The sequence below is a fragment of the Manis pentadactyla genome, chromosome 9, assembly GCF_030020395.1.
Source record: "Manis pentadactyla isolate mManPen7 chromosome 9, mManPen7.hap1, whole genome shotgun sequence".
Taxonomy (NCBI): domain Eukaryota; kingdom Metazoa; phylum Chordata; class Mammalia; order Pholidota; family Manidae; genus Manis; species Manis pentadactyla.
In genome coordinates, this window is record NC_080027.1 from 98362285 (window position 1) to 98388214 (window position 25930).

General features: G+C 38.2%; 1 protein-coding gene across 2 annotated transcripts in view; it reads left to right on the plus strand.

Annotated features, from left to right (window-relative positions):
• SCCPDH (saccharopine dehydrogenase (putative)) overlaps positions 1 to 25745 on the plus strand; it is a 42626-nt gene extending 16881 nt beyond the window's left edge. For both annotated transcript variants that reach the window (XM_036918396.2, XM_057507864.1), the window contains 7 exons: positions 17467 to 17597; positions 18259 to 18376; positions 19154 to 19273; positions 19362 to 19418; positions 22202 to 22313; positions 24013 to 24094; positions 25124 to 25745. In XM_036918396.2, coding sequence (XP_036774291.1) covers positions 17467 to 17597; positions 18259 to 18376; positions 19154 to 19273; positions 19362 to 19418; positions 22202 to 22313; positions 24013 to 24094; positions 25124 to 25229 — 726 coding nt within the window. In that variant the 3' untranslated portion in view covers positions 25230 to 25745. The remainder of the gene's footprint in view (positions 1 to 17466; positions 17598 to 18258; positions 18377 to 19153; positions 19274 to 19361; positions 19419 to 22201; positions 22314 to 24012; positions 24095 to 25123) is intronic.
• Positions 25746 to 25930: the final 185 nt, after the last annotated feature.

Sequence of the window (25930 nt, forward strand, 5' to 3'; positions counted from 1 at the left end):
TTTGATTTTTATACTTGATTTGTATGTGGATACCACATTTCTCTCATTATTATTATTTTTAATAAAATGCTGAAGTGGTAGGTAGATACAAGATAAAGGTAGAAAACATAGTTTAGTGTTGTAAGAGAGCAAATGTAGATGATCAGGTGTGTGCCTGTAGACTATGTGTTAATCCAAGCTAGACAAGGGCCATAAAACATCCACGTATGCAGAAGATTTCTCTCAGAACGGGGGGGGGAGGTTCTAAGCCTCACCTCTGTTGATCCCCCTTTTTCTCACCTGATGGCCCCCCTGCGACTGTGCCTGTCTTAGGTTGTTCCTCCCTTGAGGAATCTTACCCGTCTCTTGCTAACCAGTCATCTTCCGGGGCCATACAGGGAAATGTTAAGTTGGTAAGTGAGAGAGAAGGCTTATTGTTTGAAAAGATTAGCTTTTTACTTCTTTGCATATTTATGCCCTGTGGCTTCTATGCCCAGCATTTGCCTTGAGGTATCTTTACCACTTGGAAGAATTATGATACTCGGTAAATTTGATATGAGGCACGAATTCTATTTAAGGGTTGTAATTAGGAAGAAAGAAGAAAAGCTATAGAAGTAGCAGGCGGAAGAAAACATGGGAAGATTGATTATTTCTTTGACATATCTTCTTGTAGAGTAACTTCAGCATGGATAGGTTTTAAGCTACTACTTAAATTGCGCACACACATTAACATAATAGGAGTATAGTTACATAACCAAAGCATACCTGTAATTACCAGCCATCTCCAGTGAAACCAAGAAAACCAGTTAGGCACCTTAGGCATTTGTGAAAACTTATCTATGATATGGTGGACATTGTCCAACTGAACTTGAACAGTCTGAGAGAAATCAGACAAATTAAAACAGTCCATTCCTGGGGACTGTTCACATCCCATATGTTCTTTTAACAGTAAATGGTCTGTAGTTGGAAGATTTTGGAGAGCTACAATTTGCACTTCTCCTAATTCTTGGTTGAGTTCCAACAGTATAGATCCAGTCAAATTTGTTGTTTTACTGTATGCACAGGCCAGCTTAGATATCTCCTTCTTCATTCCCATGGCAAGTCCAGGAACTGGTGGGATGAGTGCATCTACAGCTGTAGCAGTGCGTGGATCTTTGTTGGGGTTTTTTGATGATCATCTTCTGGCATGAGTCTTCCAGAGAGTGCTGATGTTGGAAGTTCTTTTTCATATTGTATCTTAGTTCATTTTCGGGGTAGCCAAATTAGGCTTTGATCCTCTGTATAAACACAAACAGACCCTTTGCCTACACTTTTATATGCCCTTTATATCATTGTGTAGAACTCATTGGAGGTCACCACACAGGAACTGTTTTTTGTTTTTTTTTTAATCATTAATCTACACTTACATGATGAATACTTTGTTTACTTGGCTCTCCTCTGTACCAGGTCCCCCCTATATACTCCTTTACAGTCACTGCCCATCAGTGTAGCAAAATGTTATAGAATCACTACTTGTCTTCTCTGTGTTGTACAGCCCTCCGCTTTTTCCCACCCCCCTATGGATGCTAATCTTAATACCCCCCTTTTTCTACACCCCCTTATCCCTCCCTACCCACCCATCCTCCCCAGTCCCTTTCCCTTTGGCACCTGTTAGTCCATTCTTGAGTTCTGTGATTCTGCTGCTGTTTTGTTCCTTCAGTTTTTCCTTGTTCTTATACTCCACAGATGAGTGAAATCATTTGGTATTTCTCTTTCTCTGCTTGGCTTGTTTCACTGAGCATAATACCCTCCAGCTCCATCCATGTTGCTGCAAATGGTAGGATTTGCCCTTTTCTTATGGCTGAGTAGTATTCTATTGTGTATATGTACCACATCTTCTTTATCCATTCATCTATCGATGGACATTTAGGTTGCTTCCAATTCTTGGCTATTGTAAATATTGCTGCGATAAACATAGGGATACATTGGTCTTTCTCATACTTGATTGCTGCATTCTTAGGGTAAATTCCTAGGAGTGCAATTCCTGGGTCAAATGGTAAGTCTGTTTTGAGCATTTTGATGTACCTCCATACTGCTTTCCACAGTGGTTGAACTAATTTACATTCCCACCAGCAGTGCAGGAGGGTTCCCCTTTCTCCACAGCCTCGCCAACATTTGTTGTTTGTCTTTTGGATGGCAGCCATTCTTACTTGTGTGAGGTAATACCTCATTGTAGTTTTAATTTGCATTTCTCTGATAATTAGCGATGTGGAGCATCTTTTCATGTGTCTGTTGGCCATCTGTATTTCTTTTTTGGAAAACCGTCTGTTCAGTTCCTCTGCCCATTTTTTAATTGGATTAGTTGTTTTTTGTTTGTTGAGGCGTGTGAGCTCTTTATATATTCTGGACGTCAAGCCTTTATCGGATGTGTCATTTTCAAATATATTCCCCCATACTGTAGGGTTCCTTTTTGTTCTATTGATGGTGTCTTTTGCTGTACAGAAGCTTTTCAGCTTAATATAGTCCCACTTATTCATTTTTGCTGTTGTTTTCCTTGCCCGGGAAGATAAGTTCAAGAAGAGGTCACTCATGTTTATGTCTAAGAGGTTTTGCCTATGTTTTTTACCAAGCGTTTAATGGTTTCATAACTTACATTCAGGTCTTTGATCCATTTTGAGTTTACTTTTGTATATGGGGTTACACAATGGTCCAGTTTCATCCTCCTACATGTAGCTGTCCAGTTTTGCCAGCACCATGTGTTGAAGAGACTGTCATTTTGCCATTGTATGTCCATGGCTCCTTTATCAAATATTAATTGACCATATATGTCTGGGTTAATGTCTGGATTCTCTAGTCTGTTTCATTGGTCTGTGGCTCTGTTCTTGTGCCAGTACCAAATTGTCTTGATTACTATGGCTTTATAATAGAGCTTGAAGTTGGGGAGTGAGATCCCGCCTACTTTATTCTTCTTTCTCAGGATTGCTTTGGCTATTCGGGGTCTTTGGTGTTTCCATATGAATTTTTGAAGTATTTGTTCCAGTTCATTGAAGAATGTTGCTGGTAGTTTCATAGGGATTGCATCAAATCTGTATATTGCTTTGGGCAGGATGGCCATTTTGACGATATTAATTCTTCCTAGCCATGAGCATGGGATGCGTTTCCATCTGTCAGTGTCCCCTTTAATTTCTCTTAAGAGTGACTTGTAGTTTTCAGAGTATAAGTCTTTCACTTCTTTGGTTAGGTTTATTCCTAGGTATTTTATTTTTTTTGATGCAATTATGAATGGAGTTGTTTTCCTGATTTCTCTTTCTGTTGGTTCATTGTTAGTGTATAGGAAAGCCACAGATTTCTGTGTGTTGATTTTGTATCCTGCAACTTTGCTGTATTCCGATATCAGTTCTAGTAGTTTTGTGGTGGAGTCTTTAGGGTTTTTTATGTACACTATCATGTCATCTGCAAATAGTGACAGTTTAACTTCTTCTTTACCAATCTGGATTCCTTGTATTTTTTTGTTTTGTCTGATTGCCGTGGCTAGGACCTCCAGTACTATGTTAAATAACAGTGGGGAGAGTGGGCATCCCTGTCTAGTTCCCGATATCAGAGGAAAAGCTTTCAGCTTCTCGCTGTTCAATATAATGTTGGCTGTGGGTTTTTCATAGATGGCCTTTATTATGTTGAGGTACTTGCCCTCTGTTCCCATTTTGCTGAGAGTTTTTATCATGAATGGATGTTGAACTTTGTCAAATGCTTTTTCAGCATCTATGGAGATGATCATGTGGTTTTCGTCTTTCTTTTTGTTGATGTGGTGGATGATGTTGATGGACTTGCGAATGTTGTACCATCCTTGCATCCCTGGGATGAATCCCACTTGGTCATGGTGTACAATCCTTTTGATGTATTTTTGAATTCGGTTTGCTAATATTTTGTTGAGTATTTTTGCATCTACGTTCATCCGGGATATTGGTCTGTAGTTTTCTTTTTTGGTGGGGTCTTTGCCTGGTTTTGGTATTAGGGTGGTGTTAGCTTCATATAATGAGTTTGGGAGTATCCCCTCCTCTTCTATTTTTTGGAAAACTTTAAGGAGAATGGGTATTATGTCTTCCCTGTATGTCTGACAAAATTCCGAGGTAAATCCATCTCTCCCGGGGGTTTTGTTCTTTAGTAGTTTTTTGATTACCACTTCAATTTTTTTGCTGATAATTGGTCTGTTTAGATTTTCTGTTTCTTTCTGGGTCAGTCTTGGAAGGTTGTATTTTTCTAGGAAGTTGTCCATTTCTCCTAGGTTTCCCAGCTTGTTAGCATATAGGTTTTCATAGTAGTCTCTAATAATTCTTTGTATTTCTGTGGGGTCCGTCGTGATTTTTCCTTTCTTGTTTCTGATACTGTTGATTTGTGTTGACTCTCTTTTCCTCTTAATAAGTCTGGCTAGAGGCTTGTCTATTTTGTTTATTTTCTCGAAGAACCAGCTCTTGGTTTCATTGATTTTTGCTATTGTTTTATTCTTCTCAATTTTATTTATTTCTTCTCTGATCTTTATTATGTCCCTCCTTCTGCTGACCTTAGGCCTCATTTGTTCTTCTTTTTCCAATTTCAATAATTGTGACATTAGACCATTCATTTGGGATTGTTCTTCCTTTTTTAAATATGCTTGGATTGCTATATACTTTCCTCTTAAGACTGCTTTTGCTGTGTGCCACAGAAGTTGGTGCTTAGTGTTGTTGTTGTCGGTTGTTTCCATATATTGCTGGATCTCCATTTTGATTTGGTCATTGATCCATTGATTATTTAGCAGAGTGTTGTTAAGCCTCATGTGTTTGTGAGCCTTTTTGCTTTCTTTGTACAATTTATTTCTAGTTTTATGCCTTTGTGGTCTGAAAAGTTGGTTGGTAGGATTTCAATCTTTTTGAATTTACTGAGGCTCTTTTTGTGGCCTAGTATGTGGTCTATTCTGGAGAATGTTCCATGTGCACTTGAGAAGAATTTGTATCCTGTTGCTTTTGGATGTAGAGTTCTGTAGATGTCTATTAGGTCCATCTGTTCTAGTGTGTTGTTCAGTGTCTCTGTGTCGTTACTTATTTTCTGTCTGGTGGATCTGTCCTTTGGAGTGAGTTGTGTGTTGAAGTCTCCTAGAATGAATGCATTGCATTCTGTTTCCTCCTTTAGTTCTGTTAATATTTGTTTCAGGTATGTTGGTGCTTCTGTATTGGGTGCATATATATTTATAATGATTATATTCTCTTGTTGGACTGAGCCCTTTATCATTATGTAATGTCCTTCTTTGTCTTTTGTTACTTTCTTTATTTTGAAGTCTGTTTTGTCTGATACCAGAATTGCCACACCTGCTTTCTTCTCTTTATTGTTTGCATGAAATATCTTTTTCCATCCCTTGAGTCTGTCCATGTCTTTGGGTTTGAGGTGAGTCTCTTGTAAGCAGCATATGGATGGATCTTGCTTTTTTATCCATTCTATTACTCTGTGTCTTTTGATTGGTGCATTCAGTCCATTTACATTTAGGGTGATTATTGAAAGGTATGAACTTATTGCCATTGCAGGCTTTAAGTTTGTGGTTACCAAAGGTTCAGGGTTAGCGTCTTTACTATCTTACTGTCTAACTTAACTCGCTTGTTGAGCTATTATAAACGCAGTCTGATGATTCTTTATTTCTCTCCCTTCTTACTCCTCCTCCTCCCTTCTTCATATGTTGGGTGTTTTGTTCTGTGCTCTTTTTAGGAGTGCTCCCATCTAAAGGAGTCCCTGTAGGATGCCCTGTAGAGGTTGTTTGTGGGAGGCAAATTCCCTCAACTTTTGCTTGTCTGGGAATTGTTTAATCCCTCCTTCATATTTAAATGATATTCGTGCTGGACACAGTAGTCTTGGTTCGAGGCCCTTCTGTTTCATTGCATTAAGTATATCATGCCATTCTCTTCTGGCCTGTAGGGTTTCTGTTGAGAAGTCTGATGATTGCCTGATGGGTTTTCCTTTGTAGGTAACCTTTTTTTTCTCTCTGGCTGCCTGTAATACTTTGTCCTTGTCTTTGATCTTTGCCATTTTAATTATTATGTGTCTTGGTGTTGCCCTCCTTGGATCCCTCGTCATGGGAGTTCTGTGTACCTCTGTGGTCTGAGAGGCCATTTCTTCCCCTAGTTTGGGTAAGTTTTCGGCAATTATTTCTTTAAAGACACTTTCTATCCCTTTTTCTCTCTCTACGTCTTCTGGTATCCCCATAATGTGTATATTGTTCCTTTTCGATTGGTCACTCAGCTCTCTTAAAATTCTTTCATTCCTGGAGATCCTTTTGTCTCTCTCTGCATCAGCTTCTCTGCGTTCCTGTTCTCTGTTTTCTAGTCCATTAATGGCCTCTTGCATCTCGTCCATTCTGTTTTGAAGTCCTTCCAGAGCTTGTTTTATTTCTGAATTCTCCTTCCCTAGTTCTTGCATATTTCTCTGCAAGTCCATCAGCATGGTTATGACTTTTGTTTTGAATTCTTTTTCAGGAAGACTGGCTAAATCTATCCCCCCAGGTTCCTTCTCAGGGGAAGATGTAGCAGACGCTGAAGCTGTCTGGGTTAATCTTGTCTGGATCATATTTTTTTGCCTTTTCATGTTGACAGGTGCTATTGACTGTCAGCTGGGAGGGCCAAACTTTTCACTTGCTTCTGGCCTTTCTTTACTGGGACAACTGCGACCCCTAGTGGCTTCTGTTGGGTAATTGCGTGTAGATTGGGTCTTTGTGTCTTGCCCTGCCGAAGTATAAGAATTTTCCTTTCTGTACGCGTTTTGCCTTAGGCTGTTTCTCTGCTTTCGCAGTGCCCGGAGAGGTAATGGACAGGGGGTACTGTTTGACTGTTTACCTCTGTGAGGGGTCTCAGAGATGTTGCCCAGGGGGTTAGTGTACCCCGTTTTCCCTGTAATTTCCAGCCACTGGGCTGTGACCTGTGTTGTTTCCGTCTAGCTGTTAAATTCCTGTCCCTTTAAGACTTTCAAAAAGCACTCACTTTGCTTTGTCACAGGGGCATCAGCTTCGGTATCCGCTCAGAGGTCTTGCTGCCCTATTTCCCTAGTTTCCAGCCCTCCACGCATGCACTGTGTCGGCGCTCTGGTGCAGGTGGCTGGGGCTGGGTGTTTAGCAGTCCTGGGCTCCCTCTCCCTCCTGCTGGGAGCTGGGGGGAGGTGTGCTTGGGTCCCGCCGGGCCAGGGGTTGTATCTTACCCCTTTGACCAGGCTCTGGGCTCTCGCGCGTGTGGATGTAGTCAGGCTGTTGTCCTGTGTCTTCTGGTCTCTCTTTTAGGATTAGTTGTATTTGTTGTATTTTCAAAAATGTATATGTTTTTGGGAGGAGATTTCCACTGTCCTATTCATGCCGCCATGTTGGCTCTGCCCCCTTGAGGTATCTTTACCACTTGGAAGAATTATCATACTCGGTAAATTCGATTTGAGGCACGAATTCTATTTAAGGGTTGTAATTCGGAAGGAAGAAGAAAAGCTATAGGAGTAGCAGATGGAAGAAAACATGGGAAGATTGATTATTTCTTTGATATATCTTCTTGTAGTGTAACTTAAGCATGTATAGGTTTTAAACTACTAATTAAATTGTGCACACACATTAACATAATAGGAATACAGTTACATATCCAAAGCATACCTGTAATTACCAGCCATCTCCAGTGAAACCAAGAAAACCAGTTAGGCACCTTAGGCATTTGTGAAAACTTATCTATGATATGGTGGACATTGTCCAACTGAACTTGAACAGTCTGAGAGAAATCAGACAAATTGAAACAACCCATTCTTGGGGACTGTTCACATCCCATATGTTCTTTTAACAGTAGATAGTCTGTAGTCGTAAGATTTTGGAGTGCTACAACTTGCCCTTCTCCTAATTCTTGGTTGAGTTCCAACAGTATAGATCCAGTCAAATTTGTTGTTTTACTGTATGCACAGGCCAGCTTAGATATCTCCTTCTTCATTCTTTTTTGGAGAACTGTCTGTTCAGTTCCTCTGCCCATTTTTTAATTGGATTATTTGTTGAGGCATGTGAGCTCTTTATATATTTTGGACGTCAAGCCTTTATCGGATCTGTCATTTACAAATATATTCTCCCATACTGTAGGGTTCCTTTTTGTTTTATTGATGATGTCTTTTGCTGTACAGAAGCTTTTCAGCTTAATATAGTCCCACTTGTTCATTTTTGCTGTTGTTTTCCTTGCCCGGGGAGATAAGTTCAAGAAGAGGTCACTCATGTTTATGTCTAAGAGGTTTTTGCCTATGTTTTTTTCCACGAGTTTAATGGCTTCATGACTTACATTCAGGTCTTTGATACATTTTGAATTTACTTTTGTGTATGTATGGGGTTAGACAATGGTCCAGTTTAATTTTCCTACATATAGCTGTCCAGTTTTGCCAGCACTGTCTGTTGAAGAGACTGTCATTTCGCCATTGTATGTCTATGACTCCTTTATCAAATATTAATTGACCATATATGTTTGGGTTAATGTCTGGAGTCTCTAGTCTGTTCCACTGGTCTGTGGCTCTGTTCTTGTGCCAGTACCAAATTGTCTTGATTACTGTGGCTTTATAGTAGAGCTTGAAGTTGGGGAGTGAGATCCCCCTACTTTATTCTTCTTTCTCAGGATTGCTTTGGCTATTCGGGGTCTTTGGTGTTTCCATATGAATTTTTGAATAATTTGTTCCAGTTCATTGAAGAATGTTGCTGGTAATTTGATAGGGATTGCATCAAATCTGTATATTGCTTTGGGCAGGATGGCCATTTTGACGATATTAATTCTTCCTAGCCACGAGCATGGGATGAGTTTCCATTTGTTAGTGTCCCCTTTAATTTCTCTTAAGAGTGACTTGTAGTTTTTAGAGTATAGGTCATTCACTTCTTTGGTTAGATTTATTCCTAGGCATTTTATTCTTTTTGATGCAATTGTGAATAGAATTGTTTTCCTGATTTCTCTTTCTATTGGTTCATTGTTAGTGTGTAGGAAAGCTACAGATTTCTGTGTGTTAATTTTGTTTCCTGCAACTTTGCTGTATTCCGATATCAGTTCTAGTAGTTTTGTGGTGGAGTCTTTAGGGTTTTTTATGTACACTATCATGTCATCTGCAAATAGTGACAGTTTAAGTTCTTCTTTACCAATCTGGATTCCTTGTATTTCTTTGTTTTGTCTGATTGCCATGGCTAGGACCTCCAGTACTATGTTAAATAGCAGTGGGGAGTGTGGGCATCCCTGGGTCATGTTTTAAGTGAGAAAAATCTAGACAAGAAAACTTGTCTAGATTGTGGGTTCAGATTAATAAACACAAAGAACCATACGAGACATGCCAGAATTTGTGGCTGCAGAGAATATCCACTAGTGTCAGAATAAACAGCTTTGATAAAGTGGGCCCAAGTGATTTGGAAAGGCCTCAGAGATGCCCATGGTTAGCCTTGAGAGTGAGGAGCATTTGAAAGGTGAGAGGCAGCAATCTGAACAGAAGCTCAGAAAACAGGAACGAAGATGTGCTTGGAACTCCATGTAGCATGTGTTAGAAATCCAACTCGACCTGATTTAAAACAACAAAACAAAAAGGAACTTACTGATTCATATAACCAAACCTCGGCAAGTAAATAGTACAACTGAATCTAGATGTTCAAAGGTATTATCAGAGCTCTTTTTCCCCCGTTTTCTCTCTTTCTGTCCCTGTATAGGCTCTTGACATGTCAGGGAAGCTGCTGGCAGCCCCAGGTATATGTCATCTTTAAGGTTCATGATTTCCCAGGAACAGCTACCAGAGTTTATATGCCAAATGCTAGGGAAGATTAGCCAACTGCTGTGTCATTTGGCCATTCTTGAGCCAGTGTGACCTGGGTAATGGTGTAGTCAGATTGCCAAGGCCTGAGTTATGGGCTTCTGGTGGGAAATCATAGGGTCAAGAACAACATGGAACAAATTCCAAATAGAAAGGAGTTTTATAAGCAGAAGATGGAGTAGTAGGGGGTTGCAGGGAATTAGTGCAGGACTGACAGAAAGCAGATGCCTACTACAGGGAGACAGTGAGAAAATTGATAGAGCTACAAAAGAGTCTTCTTTTGAGAGAGTAACAGGAGATGTAATTGGAAAAACTAGTTAAAGCTAATGAAGGTCTTTATCCTTTACTAAAAGCAGTAAAAAGGCCATTGAGTGGATAGGTCTTACTGAGTCAAGTCCAAAATCTTTCCTTGAATGGTTAAGGGTACATATTTTGAAACTGGATTGCCTGAGCTTGAATTCTGACTCTGCTACTTACCAGCTATGTGACCATGGGCAAGTTTACTTAGCCTCTGTGTTCTTCATTTCTTTCATCTATAAAAGGAGATGATAATAGTATCTACTTCATGTGGTGCTATGAGAATTAAATTAGTCAGTGAATAGATTTCAGAACAGTGGATGGCACTTAGTAACTGCTCAATAAGATTGGCAACCTTGTTGCCTGTACACACTTGCTCGTTCTCCAGTTACACTGACCTCTCTGCCACTTCTTGAACATGCCAGCACACTTCTGCTTCATGCTTTTGTACTGGCTGTATTATTTGCTTGAAAATAGTACTCAAAGATATTTGCATGACTAACTCCCCCACCTTCCTTGGTCTTTTCTCAAACACCAGTTTCCTGATGAAGCCTATCCAGACCACCCTATTTGAAATTGCAAATTAATTACTTTGCCTCTCATTTCCAATTCATTTTACCTACTCTTCTTTTTCTTTTTTCCTATAGTACTTCTCACCTTCTTAATTCTATGTTTTTTATTGATTTTATTACTCTATCTGGAATGTGAGCACCACAGAAAGATGGATCTTCCTGTGTTTAATTTACCAAGCCCTTAGAGCAGTACTGGTCACATAACAGCAACTCAGTAAGTGTTTGTTGAATGAATTGAGTGGACAAGGCAAACTTAACCTTGATTCCAAAACCCTACACGAACAATTCCAGAATGGAAAAGTACAGTCCAGTTTCATAGGAACATAGATGTAAAAATCCTTAACAAAATACTAGCAAATTGGAAGGAGTAATATATAAAAAGAGTGCTTTTTGACTAAGTTAGTTTTAGAGAAGGAGTGCATGGCTGAACACTGGACAATCACTGTAATTCACCTCATTAACAGGTTACAACAGGAAAATCATATTATCATCTCATAGAGAAAAAGCATTTGATAAAATATGGTACCAATTCATAATTAACATTTACAGCAAACTAGGAGTAAAAAGGAAGATTATTTATTTTTTTAAAAAGCTATAACAAAAATGATACCCAAGGTTTAACATTGAAATTTTCTGCTCTGAGCTTAAGAGTAAGACTTGGGTACCTATTATCATTCTTCATCCAGTTCCTAGCTAGAGTAGTAAAGCAGGAAAAAAGAAACTGTATAGATTAGAAATGAAGAAACAACTATTTTTGGCAGATTATATAATTGTAAATATAGAAATTTCAAAAGAATTTACAGGCCATAGTAATAGAATCAATAAAATAGTTTCCTAAATTGCTGGGAAAATTCTTTTCCTTACCTGATTGCTGGGAGTAGACCGTCTAGTACAGTGGTGAGCAGGAAGTAGCAAGAGATAACATCCTTGTCCTGGTCCTGAACTTAGAAATAGTTCAGACTTTTGCCATTAAGTATAATATTAGCTGTGAGTTTTTTAAATTAAAATATCATTGATATACAATCTTATGATTGTTTCACATGTACAACACAGTTCAAATTCACCCATATTATCAAGTCCTCACCCACCCCATTGCAGTCACTGTCCATCAGCATAGTAAGATCTTGTGGAGTCATTACTTGTTTTCTCTGTGCTGTACTGCCTTCCCAGTGACCTGCCTATATTGTGATTGCTAATTATAATGCCCCTTAATCCCCTTCTCCATCCCCACTAACCCTTCTCAACTGCTCCCCTTTGGTTACTACTAATCCCTTCTCAGAGTCTGTGACACTGCTGCTATTTTGTTTCTTCAGTTTTTGTTTTTTTGGGGTTTTTTTTGTATTCATCATTTTATTTATTTTTATTTTTGGACTGTAATGTTATTATTTTTTTGGTATCATTAATATACAATCACATGAGCAACATTGTGGTAACTAGATTCCCCCCATTATCAAGTCGCCACCACATACCCCATTACAGTCACTGTCCATCAGTGTAGTAAGATGCTATAGAGTCACTACTTGTCTTCTCTGTGCTATACTGCCTTTCCCCTGCCCCCCCCATGTTATGTGTGCTAATCGTAATGCCCCTTATTCCCCTTCTCCCTCCCTTCCCACCAACCCTTCCCAGCCCCTTTCCCTTTGGTAACTGTTAGTCCATTTTTGAGTTCTGTGAGTCTGCTGCTATTTTGTTCCTTCATTTTTGCTTTGTTCTTATGCTCCACAGATGAGTGAAATCATTTGGTACTTGTCTTTCTCCACCTGGCTTATTTCACTGAGCATAATACCCTCTTAGCTCCATCCATGTTGTTGCAAATGGTAGGATTTGTTTTCTTCTTATGGTTGAATAATATTCCATTGTATATATGTACCACCTCTTCTTTATCCATTCATCTACTGATGGACACTTAGGTTGCTTCCATTTCTTGGCTATTGTAAATAGTGCTGTGATAAACATAGGAGTGCATATATCTTTTTGAATCTGGGATCTTGTTTTCTTAGGGTAAATTCCTAGGAGTGGAATTCCTGGGTCAAATGGTATTTCCATTTTTAGTTTTATGAGGAACCTCCATACTGCTTTCCACAATGGTTGAACCAATTTACATTCCCACCAACAGTGTAGGAGGGTTCACCTTTCTTGGCATCCTCACTAGCATTTGTTGTTCCTAGTCTTTTTGATGTTGGTCATCCTAACTGGTATGAGGTGATTTTTTAAGAATAGAATAAAAAAAAAAAGACAAGATCATCTCAATAGATATTGAGAAGGCATTTAATATGCCTGGTTTGAGGCCCATTGTTTAATCAGATTATTTGTTTTTTGGGTGTTGAGGCGTGTGAGCTCATTAATATTTTGGATTTAACCCCTTATCGACTAAGTCATTGACAGATATATTCTCCCATACTGTAGGATGCCTTTTTGTTCTGATGATGGTGCCCTTTGCTGTACAGAAGCTTTTTAGTTTGATGTAGTCTCATTTGTTCATTTTTGCTTTTGTTTCCCTTGCCTGAGGAGATGTGTTCAGGAAAAAGTTGTTCATGTTTATATTCAAGAGATTTTTGCCCATGTTTTCTTCTAAGAGTTTTATGTTTTCATGACTTACATTCAGGTCCTTGATCCATTTTGAGTTTACTTTTGTGTATGGAGTTAGAAAATAATCCAGTTTCGTTCTCTTACATGTAACTGTCCAGTTTTGCCAATAACAGTTGTTGAAGAGGCTTCCTTTTCCCCATTGTATATTCATGGCTGCTTTGTCATATATTAATTGACTATATATATGTGTGGGTTTATATCTGGGCTCTCTATTTTGTTCCATTGATCCATGGGTCTGTTCTTGTGCCAGTACCAAATTGTTTTGATTACTGTGGCTTTGTAGTAGAGCTTGAAATCAGGGAGTATAATCCCCCACAGCTCTGTTCTTCTTTCTCATAATTGATTTGCCTATTTGGGGTCTTTTGTGGTTCTGTATGAATTTTAGCACTATTCTAGTTCATCGAAGAACACTGTTAGTATAGCTGTGGGTTTTTATAGATGCTCTTTATGAGGTTGAGGAAGTTTCCTTCTATTTCTGGTTTTTTGAGTTGTCTTAATGTGAAGGGTATTATATTTTATTAAATGCCTTCTTGATATCTTTTGAGATGATCTGATCATTTTTGTTTTTTATTCTATTCTTACAGATACGACACTTGACTTTCATATGTTGAACCAACTTTGCATTATTGGGCTAAATCCCACTTGGTCATAGTATATGATCCCTTTTTTATATATTGCTGGATTTAGTTTGCTTGTATTATGTTGATGATTTTTGCATTCATAAGGAATATCAGTTGGTAGTTTTCTAGTGATATCCTTGTCTGTTTTGGGTATTGGTAATTAATAATGGCCTTTTTGTGAAGAGTTGGTGAAGAATTGGTGTTAATTCTTCTTTAAATATTTGGTAGAATTTATCAGTGAAGTTAACTGGGATTAAGATTTTCTTTGTGCATAGTTTTTAGTTACCAGTTCAACCTCTTTACTTCTAATAGGATTTTCTTTACTTTATTAGGATTTTCTTTTTCCTCTTAAGTCAATTTTGATAGTTTATGTCTATTAGTTTCCATGGATTACTGTAACAAAGTGCCACAAACTGGCTTACTTAACATAAATTTATTGTTCTCACAATTCTGTATGCTAGAAGTCTGAAACCAAGGTACAGCAGGGTTGGTTCCTTCTAAGAGCTGGTGGGGAGCATCTGTTCTATATATCTGTCCTGGCTCCTAGTGGGGTGCTGGCAATCTTTGGGTTTCACTGTCTTGTCAGTGTGTTACCCTGATCTCTGCCTTCATCTCCACACGATATACTTTCTGTATGAATGTCTATATCCAAATTTCTCTATTCTATAGGGATATCAGTTGTTTTGCATTAAATCATACTAATTTTTGTATACCATCAAAATTTAGAAAATGGATTTTTGAAAAAGACTATTTATAATAGCATAAAAAAGTCAAATACCTGATTGGGGAATGAATGAAATAGGTGAAAAGGAAAAAAGTTAGAAGGTTTGGTTTCTTGATCTGGGCAATGGTCAAATGAGTATATATGTACATGTCAGAATTCATCAAGCTGTACACTAAGATTTCTCATTTCATTGTATGTACCTCAATTAAAAAAATCAATTACCTAAGACTGACTAATAGAAAAACATACAAGATTTCTATGAAGAAAACTAAAGCATTACTGAGAGACCTTAAGTAAGACAAATAAATGGAAGAATCCACTGCATTTCCATAAATAGTCCTCCATTGGAATACTCAAGTTGTTCAGTTGTCAGTTTTCCTCAAACTGATTTGTAATCCCATAAAATCGCAATCAAAATCTCAAACAGGTTTTTTTGTTTTGTTTTAGTGTGCAAATTGACAAGCTAATTCTAAAATGTATATGGAAATGCAGAGGGCTGAGAATAGCCAGGACATTCTTGAGGGAGAATAAGGTAGAAAGATGCTTTTGGATATCAAGACTTACTATGACGTCAATGTGTTACATTGGCAGAGGGATATCAATAGGCGAGTGGAACAGAATAAAGAGCTCAGAGTAGTTCATGCACATGTGAACACTTGCTTTATGGTAAAGTTGATCCTGGGACAATGGGTGTCTATATGAAGAAAATATGAAATTGGACTCATACTTTGCATTGTATACAAAAATCAAGTTTGAGTAAATTATAGATCTAAATATGAAAGGCAGACTAGAAAAGCTTTTAGAAGGTGATGTGCATTTTATGGCCGCAAGGTCAGGAATGACTTCTTTTTTTCCCCAGAAATTAATTTTCTTACTTTTTAAATTGAGGTGTAACTCAATGACATTATACGATTTTGGTTGTATAACAAATGATTGGATATTTGTAGATGTTGCAAAATGATCATAGCAACAAGTCTAGGTAACATCTGTCACCACACACAGTTAAGAATTTTTTTTCTGGTAATGAGAACTTTTTTTTTTTTTTGAGAGGGCATCTCTCATATTTATTGATCAAATGGTTAACAACAATAAAATTCTGTACAGGGGACTCAATGCACAATCATTAATCCACCCTGTAATGAGAACTTTTAAGATCTTTCTTACAGACTTTCAAATATGTAATCTGTATTTTTAACTATAATCACCGTGCTGTGCAGGAAATAGCTCTTTAAAAAGAGACAGAGAAGGCATTAAATATAAAGAATACATTTGAAATTGAGAATGTCTGTTTATCAAAAGACACTATGAAGAAAATGGGAAGGCCAGCTACAAAATGAGTTATTTCTAAGATGATTTTTGAGCAAAAGAAGCCAAACTCAAAGGAATATACACCATATGATTCCTTTTCCATGAAGTTTAGAAAAGGGCATAATTCACTGTACTTTTTAGAAATGAATACTTAGGTGATAAAGCCCTAAGGAAAAGCAGGGATTTTTCTTTATTACCATAAAGGAAAGACAGAGGATGGCCTTCTGGACTACATGGGTGTTTGCTTCATAATTTCCTTAAATTGTACATTTATGTTTTGTATACTTTGTTATACTTATCAGTGAAATGAAATAAAAAAATGTAATTTTTGCCTTTTTGATGGCTTACTTTTATAAGAAGATATTCTTAGTTTTTAAAAAATTTGCTTTTTTCTGGTGTTTGGAAATCTTTATGTTTGCAAATTGGTCACATTGGTTAGGCTCAGATAGAGTGGTTTCACAAATCAAACCCTTAGGAGTTTAAGCTCTGTTTTAGTTTTAACGAAACAGAAAAAATTAATCTATATGAAAATGGAAGTCAGATTTGATGTCTCTCTGATCTGTGTCTTCAAAGCTCTGATATAAAAACATAAGTCTTCCGATGCCTTTATTATTTCTCCTATTTTGCTTATTAACCACCAATGATATCTTCATACAGCCTTACTGATAGTCCTCCTTCAAAATCTTGTGACAACGTTGGTTTTAAATGTTTTTAAATGACTTTGTTCATTCAAACAAGTTAAACCATATATAAGCAGGACATAGTACAGTTATGTACAATCAAAGTTATAAGTGAAGTTTAAAATATTTACCTAGTAGAGAATCAAAAGGCCCACCTAGAAGTTAGGCAAAGAAGGCTCAGCACTAAGACATGGTTGGTTCCAAGGTCACGTCCTCACCTGGGCTCTCCTGCCACTCATTTCTACTTGGAGTTGGAGATAAGGGTTTGAAGGGTGTAATCATACTGGAAGATGGAGGGCACGGACAGCCAAGAGTCTCATAAAAGAGATAACAAATAAGTGGGTGAATGAGAGTCTGGGTAGGATCAAACAAGGATTCTTCGCTGGGTACAGTTCTAGAAAGAAATTAAAATATAAATCATATTAATGAACCTTAAAGTTTTAACAAGACTTCTGTGGAGAACATTTCTGTAATTTTGGCTAGAATAAGAGGTGTTGGGGCAGGAGAGGCATGGAGCACCACAGAGAAGGGGTTGATGGACTGTGCGTGTTAATGTGTACATAAATGTGCTCATGAACATATCTTGAAATGTTGAGGAATTTCAAAGGGATAGGAATTAGGCTAATTTTGAAGGAATGTGCTCAGTTAGTTGAGTGAAAATGATGAAGTGAAACTCAGTGGCTAATTAAAAAGAGCATAAATGGCAGGAAGGAGGAAGAAAGAGCATATGTTGGTGTAAACTTTGAAAGTGATCAAGCTAGTGCTGCTGCTCCCTGGCCAGTCATGATCGCGATTGTTATTAGGGATTAGGTCTTGTTCGGATGGAGGTGAAATGTTCTTTGTAATAATTATAAGTTACTTCATTTTACATTTTAGTAATCATCTCAAGTCATGTTTCTTCAACTCTTGAATTATCTTTTTAGGGATTGTGCATTCACGATGGTACCTGGAAGTCAGCAGTTTATGGTTTTGGAGATAAGAGTCATTTAAAAAAACTACGAAATGAGTCAAATCTGAAACCTGTCCCAACTGTTGGTCCAAAGTTGAAAAGAAGGTATATTAACTCAAAATCTGTTCTTTAATATATCTAGTCTAAGACTGTTGTTGATTTGACTCTTAATAACGTATGCAACAAAGAAAAACCTGGAGACTATTTTGTAGTAAGTAAGTTCAGGATTGTTTTCAAAGACAAATAAAATATAATAAAAAATTACCCTAAGCTTAAGTACTTCATGTTTAATAATACATTTGGACCCTGGGAAAAATGAATTTTATGACTTTTCACTATCAATATCAAAATTAAACATCAGTTAAATTTTATGAAGCAAAACTATCTTAAAGTGTGATGATCTTATGTAGATTAATCAGTTGATAGCACTTAGGTGTGAGAACTCTAAATTCATTAGAGTCAGGCTGGTGAAACGAGTGTTCTTTCTATCATTGTCTAGGGAAACTGATGGGGTGAGACGGTTAAGTCATCTATGTGTTAAGAGCCCATGGTGTGAAGAATACTAGTCTGTCCTTGTCGCCTGTTTGGGTGTAGGTGTAAAGAACAAAGGATAAATATTGAAATAAATTTTAATTAAGAGAAGATCTGCCATCTTTATTGTTATTACTGCCTCAAGAAAGTTAGAATTTTTATTCAGAAATTCACCAGGTAAAGCTGTGGTCACTATAAGTGGTGAAGTGCAGATACTCACGGGTCTGTCTTGCAGGTGGCCAATCTCATACTGCAGAGAGCTCAACGGGTACTCCATCCCTTTCTTGGGAGCGGATGTGTCTGTTGTGAAGCGCACTCAGCGTTACTTGTACGAAAATTTAGAGCAATCACCTGTAAGTGTATATGATTTATTTTTTAATAAGGAGTATTCTGTGTTTGTTGTAGCTCGCCTGTTTAATGTAGGGATTTTATGTTTATAAAGCAAAAGAAGAAGTGTTAAATTATGTGTGTTTAAGTTTCTGGAAGGATACAAAATCAGTAGTGTAGAGGATTTTGCATTTTATGGGGTGGTAATAGGCTGCCCTCCATAACTCAGATCTGGCCTGCTGAATGCCTTTCTAACACAACAGGAAATTCAGTACAGAAAATCGTGGTATAACAATCCCTGTTTTAGACTTTCAGCTCCTAGACTGTGTTACGGTCTTTCTGTTGCTTGTGGAGATGTCTGAGTTCTCCTTTCTTCTCTCCTTGCTGTCTCTGGGGTAACATCCTGCTCCTTTTAGTGAGGGAAATAACTGCTCCCATTGTAGAGAAATGGTATCTCCAGTTAAAAGTTAAGCGTTTTTCTCCTAGCAGAAGTTGTAAGTGGAGTCTGCATATGTTAGTGTGTCATCACTAAGCTCAGGTATATTTTTGTGGACTTATATATGGATCATGGTGGACTTTTGTGTTCAGGTGGGGGAAGCTAATTACCATTTGCAACATTTTCTTTACTAAACATCCCCCAGTCTCTGGGTTCTGAACAAGCTTTAAGAACATAACACTTCATAAAATGGGAACTGCTTTTGTTTGGTATTTATGACTACAGAGTAATTTGTAAGCAGCTAACATTCCTGTATTTCTTGGTCTAAAAAAGCAGGGAGTGACACTGACTTTTACCCTTCATCCAGGTCCAGTATGCTGCTTATGTAACTGTGGGAGGCATCACTTCTGTCATGAAGCTGATGTTCGCAGGACTATTTTTTTTATTCTTTGTGAGGTTTGGCATTGGAAGGCAACTTCTCGTAAAAGTAAGTAATATTTTTATTAAATTAGATCTTTAAAAGTATTTTCTGTCAGTTTTAAAAAATATCACTGAGTGTTTTTTTTCCCCTGTAGTTCCCATGGCTCTTCTCCTTTGGTTACTTTTCAAAACAGGGTCCAACACAAAAACAGGTAACCTTTTCATTTGTATCTGGGTCTCTAACACAATCTGTGTGTGTATTTTGTTTTCACTCTGCCTCAGTGCAGTTACAGGAACAGCGAAGACTTGACGAAGCACTTCCTATGTTCCTGATGCTATTTTACATTCTTTACATAAATTAATCTTTTCAAATGCCCCTTGAGGCAGTATTATTTCCCTTTTACAAATGAGGAAACTGAAGCACTGAGAGGCTAAGAAACTTGCTCAAGTTCTTACAGCAAGTAAATGGTCAAGCTGGGTGAAAGTCAGTCATCTGGCTCCAAAAATCGTATTCTCTTTACTTCATAGCGATCTCAAAAAGTTGTAGTTTTCCATGTTCCATTTTCCTCCACATTATCTCTCCCCACTTCCCTCCTGTCTCCCGCTGCCCGGTGTCCCTGCTCCTCCACAAACCCACCATTTGGCTTTCTGTTTCTACGACTTGGACTCGGGACGGCGCATGGGAGCTGTCATGCAGGAATTGCCTTCCCGTGACTGGCTTGTTTCATGTAGTGTGATGTCCTCAAGGTGCGCCCATGTGGCAGGTGTCATGTCAGGGTTTTCTTCCTCTTTAAGGCTGAAAATATCCCGTTGTATATATGCCACCTTGGTTTTGCTTGTTCATCCATCTGTCCATGGACGCTTGGGTTACCTCTACCTTGTGGCTCTTTTGAATAATGATACTATGAATACGGGCATTCAGGTATCTCTTTGAGACCCTGCTTTCAGCTCTTACATACCTGAAGTGGAGTGGCTGGATCCTCTGTTAATCCTGTGTTTAACTTCTTGTTTTGATCCTGTGTTTAACTTCTTGAGGAACCACTAAACTGTTTTCCACTGTGGCTGCACCATTTTACGTTCCCATCAGCAGTGCACAAGGGTGCCAGTTTCTTCACATCCTCACCAACACTTTTTATTTCCTGTGTGTTTTTTTAATAGTAGCCATTCTAACAGGCGTGAGGTGGTATCTCATTGTGGTTTTGTGTTTCCCAGTGATTAGTGATATTGAGCATCTTTTCATATGCTTATTGGACATCTGTGTATGTTCTTTAGAGAAATGTCTGTTCAAGTCCTTTGCCCATTTTTAATTGGATTGTTTGTGTTTTTGTTTTTGAGTTTTAGGAGTTCTGTATATATTCTGGGTATTAATCCCTTATCTGATGTATAATTTGCAAATATTTTCTCTCCTCTGTGGATTGGCTTTTTGATCTGTTGATAGTGTGGGCCCATTTCTTCACTGAACTGCTCATTGCCTTCCAGTGATTTCTTTTTAATCCATCTTCCTACTGCTGTGCAAGAGACCTAAGCCACAGTCTGACCTTGTCGTTGCTTCCTTTAAAGGGTTTTCAGGCTCACTTCATTGGTAGTGATTCTCACCTGGGACTTTATGTGTTAGAATCACCCAGAGCTTTTCTCCAGTACATGTCCTGACCTTATAGCTGGACATTCTGATTGATCCAGGTGTGGAGTGGGGTCTGGAAGTCTAGATCAATGGTTCTCAACTTTGGGAGACAGCCCAAAACTCATGACCAGAGACTCGGGTTTAACTGGTGTGGAATGTAGCCTGGACAGTGGGCTTTTGTAAAGCTCCCAGGGATGCAGATGCACTGCCAAGGTTGTGAATGGCTGATACAGAGGTAGGAAGATTCCAGGTCAGGTTTGGTGATTTTGGTTCATACTCTAGAGCACCACTGGCTGGAGGCCCATTTCTGGAGGTGTGAGGCCCTCTGTGATCGAGTCATGGGTCAGACAGGCTGTTGAAAATTGCTCAGAAGCTGTGTCTGGCCTTAGAGGATTATGATCAGGTAGCACATGTGCTTCAGGACAGGGAGGGAGGAGATAGGTGCTAGCTCATATGTCTGACCTTGTCCCCACCTCCGATGCATTAGCAACACCCCGTTCCTCTTGAATTGTATGTTCTAGCCTGTTAGACTGCAGTCCATGCTACCATATCTCTTCTTGCCTTTAAGTGGTGGTTCTCCTTCTGGTACCCACCTTCCTGTTCTGTGAAACTGTTAGACTGTGTGTGTGTGTGTACACACATTCCAGAACCCTGCCATCCTCCCCAGTAGATTTAATAATGCCTTCCTCTGAACTAGTCTTGCATCTTTTAATTCATGGTCTGTTTTTATGTATCGCTCCCTCTATAAACTGTCAGCTCCAGGAAAGGCAGGGACTGTATTTTATTTCTCACTTAATAAAAATTTGTTGACCATGACTGAATTCTTTGTTTCCAAATTTCTAAATTTAGTGATCGTAAAAGATCCTTGGATAAGTGTTCTGGAATTTAATTTTTTCAGTCAAATTTTTATATCTCTAAGTGGAGCAATTATATATCTATGTCCTTGGCCCATATTTCTGTTACTTGGGGGCTATTTTTGTCTTGTCACCTCAAACAGATATCTAAGACCAGATTATCCCACCACCACACTAAAATAAAAGCAACTTGCAGCTTTTCCTCTGAAACTGCTTGTTTTATCTGTAGTGTCCTTCTTTAAGCCACATTCAGAGTCATGCTTATCTCACCTCTCTCTCTCTCACTATCCCCCTCTCCCAGTCATCAAAACTTGCATCTTCAAAGAATTAATCTTTGTCTCCTTGCATCTTCAAAGAATTAATCTTTGTCTCATGCTTAGAGGATGACAGGACATTCTGGCAAAACATTGATGTTTTTATCTATTGAAAATGTCTCAAATGAAGTAGAAGAGTTAGTTTTATTGTGTTCAGCGAGGAATGATACTTTTACTGACTAAGGCCTTTGCTTTCTCTCTCTCAGATTGATGCCTCATCATTTACAATGACCTTCTTTGGTCAAGGATACAGTCAAGGCTTTGGTCCTGATAAGAACAAACCAAATATCAGAATTTGTACTCAGGTGAAAGGACCAGGTATTTCACATATGACTTTAGGAATGCTTGGGGGGTGTCCTAGGCTATAAAGTGGTCTGCGATTACAATATAGTCTTCTTAAACCTTAATTATTTTAGAAATGAATTTGCACAAATTATTTAAGTAATAATTTAAAATTATTATGTCAAAGAATGATTGAAATTATTGTTATAATCCAGTTTTATTAGTTAGCCCTCCCTCTGGTTTGCTTTTTCACTGTGATTCAGTAATTCTGAATGGCAGATTTTAATATTAAGAAGAACAGAGGCTGTTTGATGTTTGTTTTATTCTCATACTCAAGGTTAATTTTAAAGTAGAATAATTATAAATCAAAGCTGCGGGTCAAGGTTTCCTTGGAGTCTGTAAACACTCTGATATTGTTTGTAAAATATGAGTGTACTTGTGCATTTTTCTGAGGAGAGTAAAGGCTTTTGATAGGTTGTTAAAAAAGATCTGTCACCCAAACAGTTTAAGAACTTTTACTATAAATTTGAGAGAACCATGCAAAGACAGTCCTACTTGTGAATTGTAATTATAAGCTGAATTTCTGTCATCCCTGATAGATGACATGGGGTCTATTTTGCAGTTTTAATCAAGCCAGATGGTGAAGATATCTTTACCTTCTTTCCAAATTCCCATCTGACTTTTTAACATAAAGTGACTATGTTTTTATTATTTGACAGAAATGTAAATGCTAATGTCCTGCTTGCTTATAGACTTTTCTTTTTACTGAAGTGTCATTGATCTTCATTGGTTTCAAATGTACAACACAGTGGTTCAACAGTTACCCATATTATTAAATCCTCACCCCCTCAGGTGCAGTTACTATCTGTCAACCTAGGAAGATGTTACAGAACCATTGGCTATATTCCCCATGCTGTACTACCATCCCTGTGACCAACTTATATTATGATTGAGGACTTTTGTGCCCCTTTCTCCCCCTCCCCACCTACCCACCTCAGCCCTTCCTTCAGGTAACCACCAGTCACTTCTCAGTGTCTGTGAGGCTTGTAGACTTCTTTTAAAGTTACTTCATCTTAAAGTTAGACTTTTTTTAAGTTATTTGTTTTTCTTTAAGAAATTGAGTATCTATGGGCAGTGACTGCAGTGGGGTATCTGCGGGGGACTTGATAATAGGGGGGAATGTAGTAACCACAATGTTGCTCATGTGAAACCTTCATAAGATTATATATCAATGATACCTTAATAAAAAAAAAAAGAAATTGAGTGTCTTTTAAAAGTGAAGTTTAGTACACTAATTGAGAAACAAAAAAACCTAGGATCATTGGCTTCAGTTATTGTCAAGAAGCAGTGCAGTGTAGGGGGAAGAATGTGGACTTGAGCCGGCCCCCTGTGTGATTCTGGCCCAGCCACTGCCTAACTTTGTGAGTTTGGACAAGTCGCTTAGTCTCTCCATGCCTCAGTTTCTTCATGTGTAAAATGGGGATAAAAATAGGACTACATTCATATAATTGCTAGGAGAATTAAATGAGCTTAATAGATATAAAGCACTTAATATAGTTCCTAACACTCAAGTATGATATAAATGTTAATTATAATTTTTGTTATTAAGTGAACAGAGTGTTTATTGAAAAAATCCTGTATACCTAGACTTAGATATAAAACATACCGTTTAATTTTTGGGTGTTGTTGGGTATGTGTTCCACAAATGCTTCCTTTGACCTGTGGTGTGATGCAGAAGCTGGCTATGCGGCCACCTCCATAGCGATGGTCCAGGCGGCCATGACCCTTCTGAACGACGCCTCTGATCTTCCTAAGGCGTAAGTCTGGTTTTCTTCTGATTCAAAGATTTCTTCATCTATGCTATACTTTATTTTGATTCAGTTTTCAGTATTGGGTTTGCTCATACTGTTTATAGTTCCTTTGCTCCAGAGAGAGAGGTAAGTTAATATTGTCAGAAGGGCAGTTCCTTATGGCCCCTGGGGACAATGCAGAGGCAAATGAGACATAAACTCTGAGAAACATGTGAGTTGGTTCTAGTTCCTCATAAAAATAGCTCAAATCCATTGTGAGTTAGTTACTCAAAAAAGGTCCCTCTTGTTAAGTGGTATTACCTGGAACTTCTGGTCATCGCTGAATGATACCCACCTGTCAGTGGGGGCCCTGATACCAAGTGTGATTGGTTCACAGCATCCTGGCTAGATGATTATAAAATGAACTATCTTACTGGAACATTTAGCTGTTTTCAGTTGAAAGTACACCAACTTTACAAATGAGCTTACAAGTAAATAAATTTAGGCATGTGACCCAAAACAATAGTAAACAGTAAACAAAGATTGTGTAAAGTGAAACCTAAGTAAATTTTTTTCAAATACTTGTATGCCCTTTGAGAATATTTAGCATTTTATGTTAGCCCCTATATTTAAAGAAACTTCTTTTTCATGCAGTTTGTCCTGTTCATGCCTTAGTAATAATTGATTACATAAATTTATTTCACTCGGGTCTTTTTTATCCTCCTGAGCCTGAGGACTGCCTTTATAAACAGCAACAGTTACTCAAGCCAGTGACCCTCGGGGGAACCCTCAAACACACTAGTGTGGTGGAAATGTCTTGCCAGGAGCTGAACCAGTCTTGATGGGTTTGCTGGAGTACTGGTTTCTTCCTGAATAATAAATAGCTCCTTGCTCAAATGGCTTATTTTAGGAATGGAGCCAACTTTAGTTAATGATAGAATCAAGAATTAGGTTTTCTTAAGTTCTGCAGTGACTTGGTAGCTAGTCCAAATTGTGCTAATAGAAGAAAGGGCTGCAGATTGGTTTTGTGTACTGTTTTATCTTACTGTCTTACAGTGGCGGGGTCTTCACACCTGGAGCAGCCTTCTCCAGAACAAAGTTGATTGACAGACTCAACCAACGTGGCATTGAATTTTGTGTCGTTAGCAGCTCTGAAGTCTAAACATTTGAAGAATTAACTGAAGTCATAAAATGCATGAATCAACAGCTTTTTTATTTGCTATTTGAAATTCTTCTATAAACCTGTCTGATTATATGTGGGAAAGATTGTCAAAACTAAAAAGTGTACACATTAAAAGCAGGAAATTGTACTAGCTTAACCCTAAATTTCAAATCTTTGCTGATTTTGTAATTTTATTGCTTGTGAGAGAGAACTAATATTTGATGTTTTCACTGAAGAATTCATGGTCAATTTTCATAAGCGAACTTGCAGATCAGAGGGGAGGTGGGTGTAGGTCTGTGTCGCTAACGGGTTCCTTGGTGAGGCATCCAGGTGAGGTGGGAGCCGCTCTTGCCCTGCAATGCAGTTGATGGGACTCTCACTTTCTCTGTGTACTGTGTGGGCCTTTGCCAAATGAAATAGCATTTTTTGCCATTTTAGCCTAGTTTTTTACCCATCTACACTGACTGCTTTTGGACTGTTTACCTAAATTGAATAATAAAGGATTGTCAGATGGTGCTTTTGTGTTTGGACCTGCCTGGGTATTTGAGTGGTGGTAGGAATGTGCTTCCCCAGTGGTCTGACCTCTGTACTGCTAATAATTGGGCTTGCTGTTGTCCTCCCATGCTCTCTACCTGAGATTAGCTTGAAGGATACAACTGGAAATTTCTGTTGATTTTTTACTGCCTCAGCAGAATTTTTCT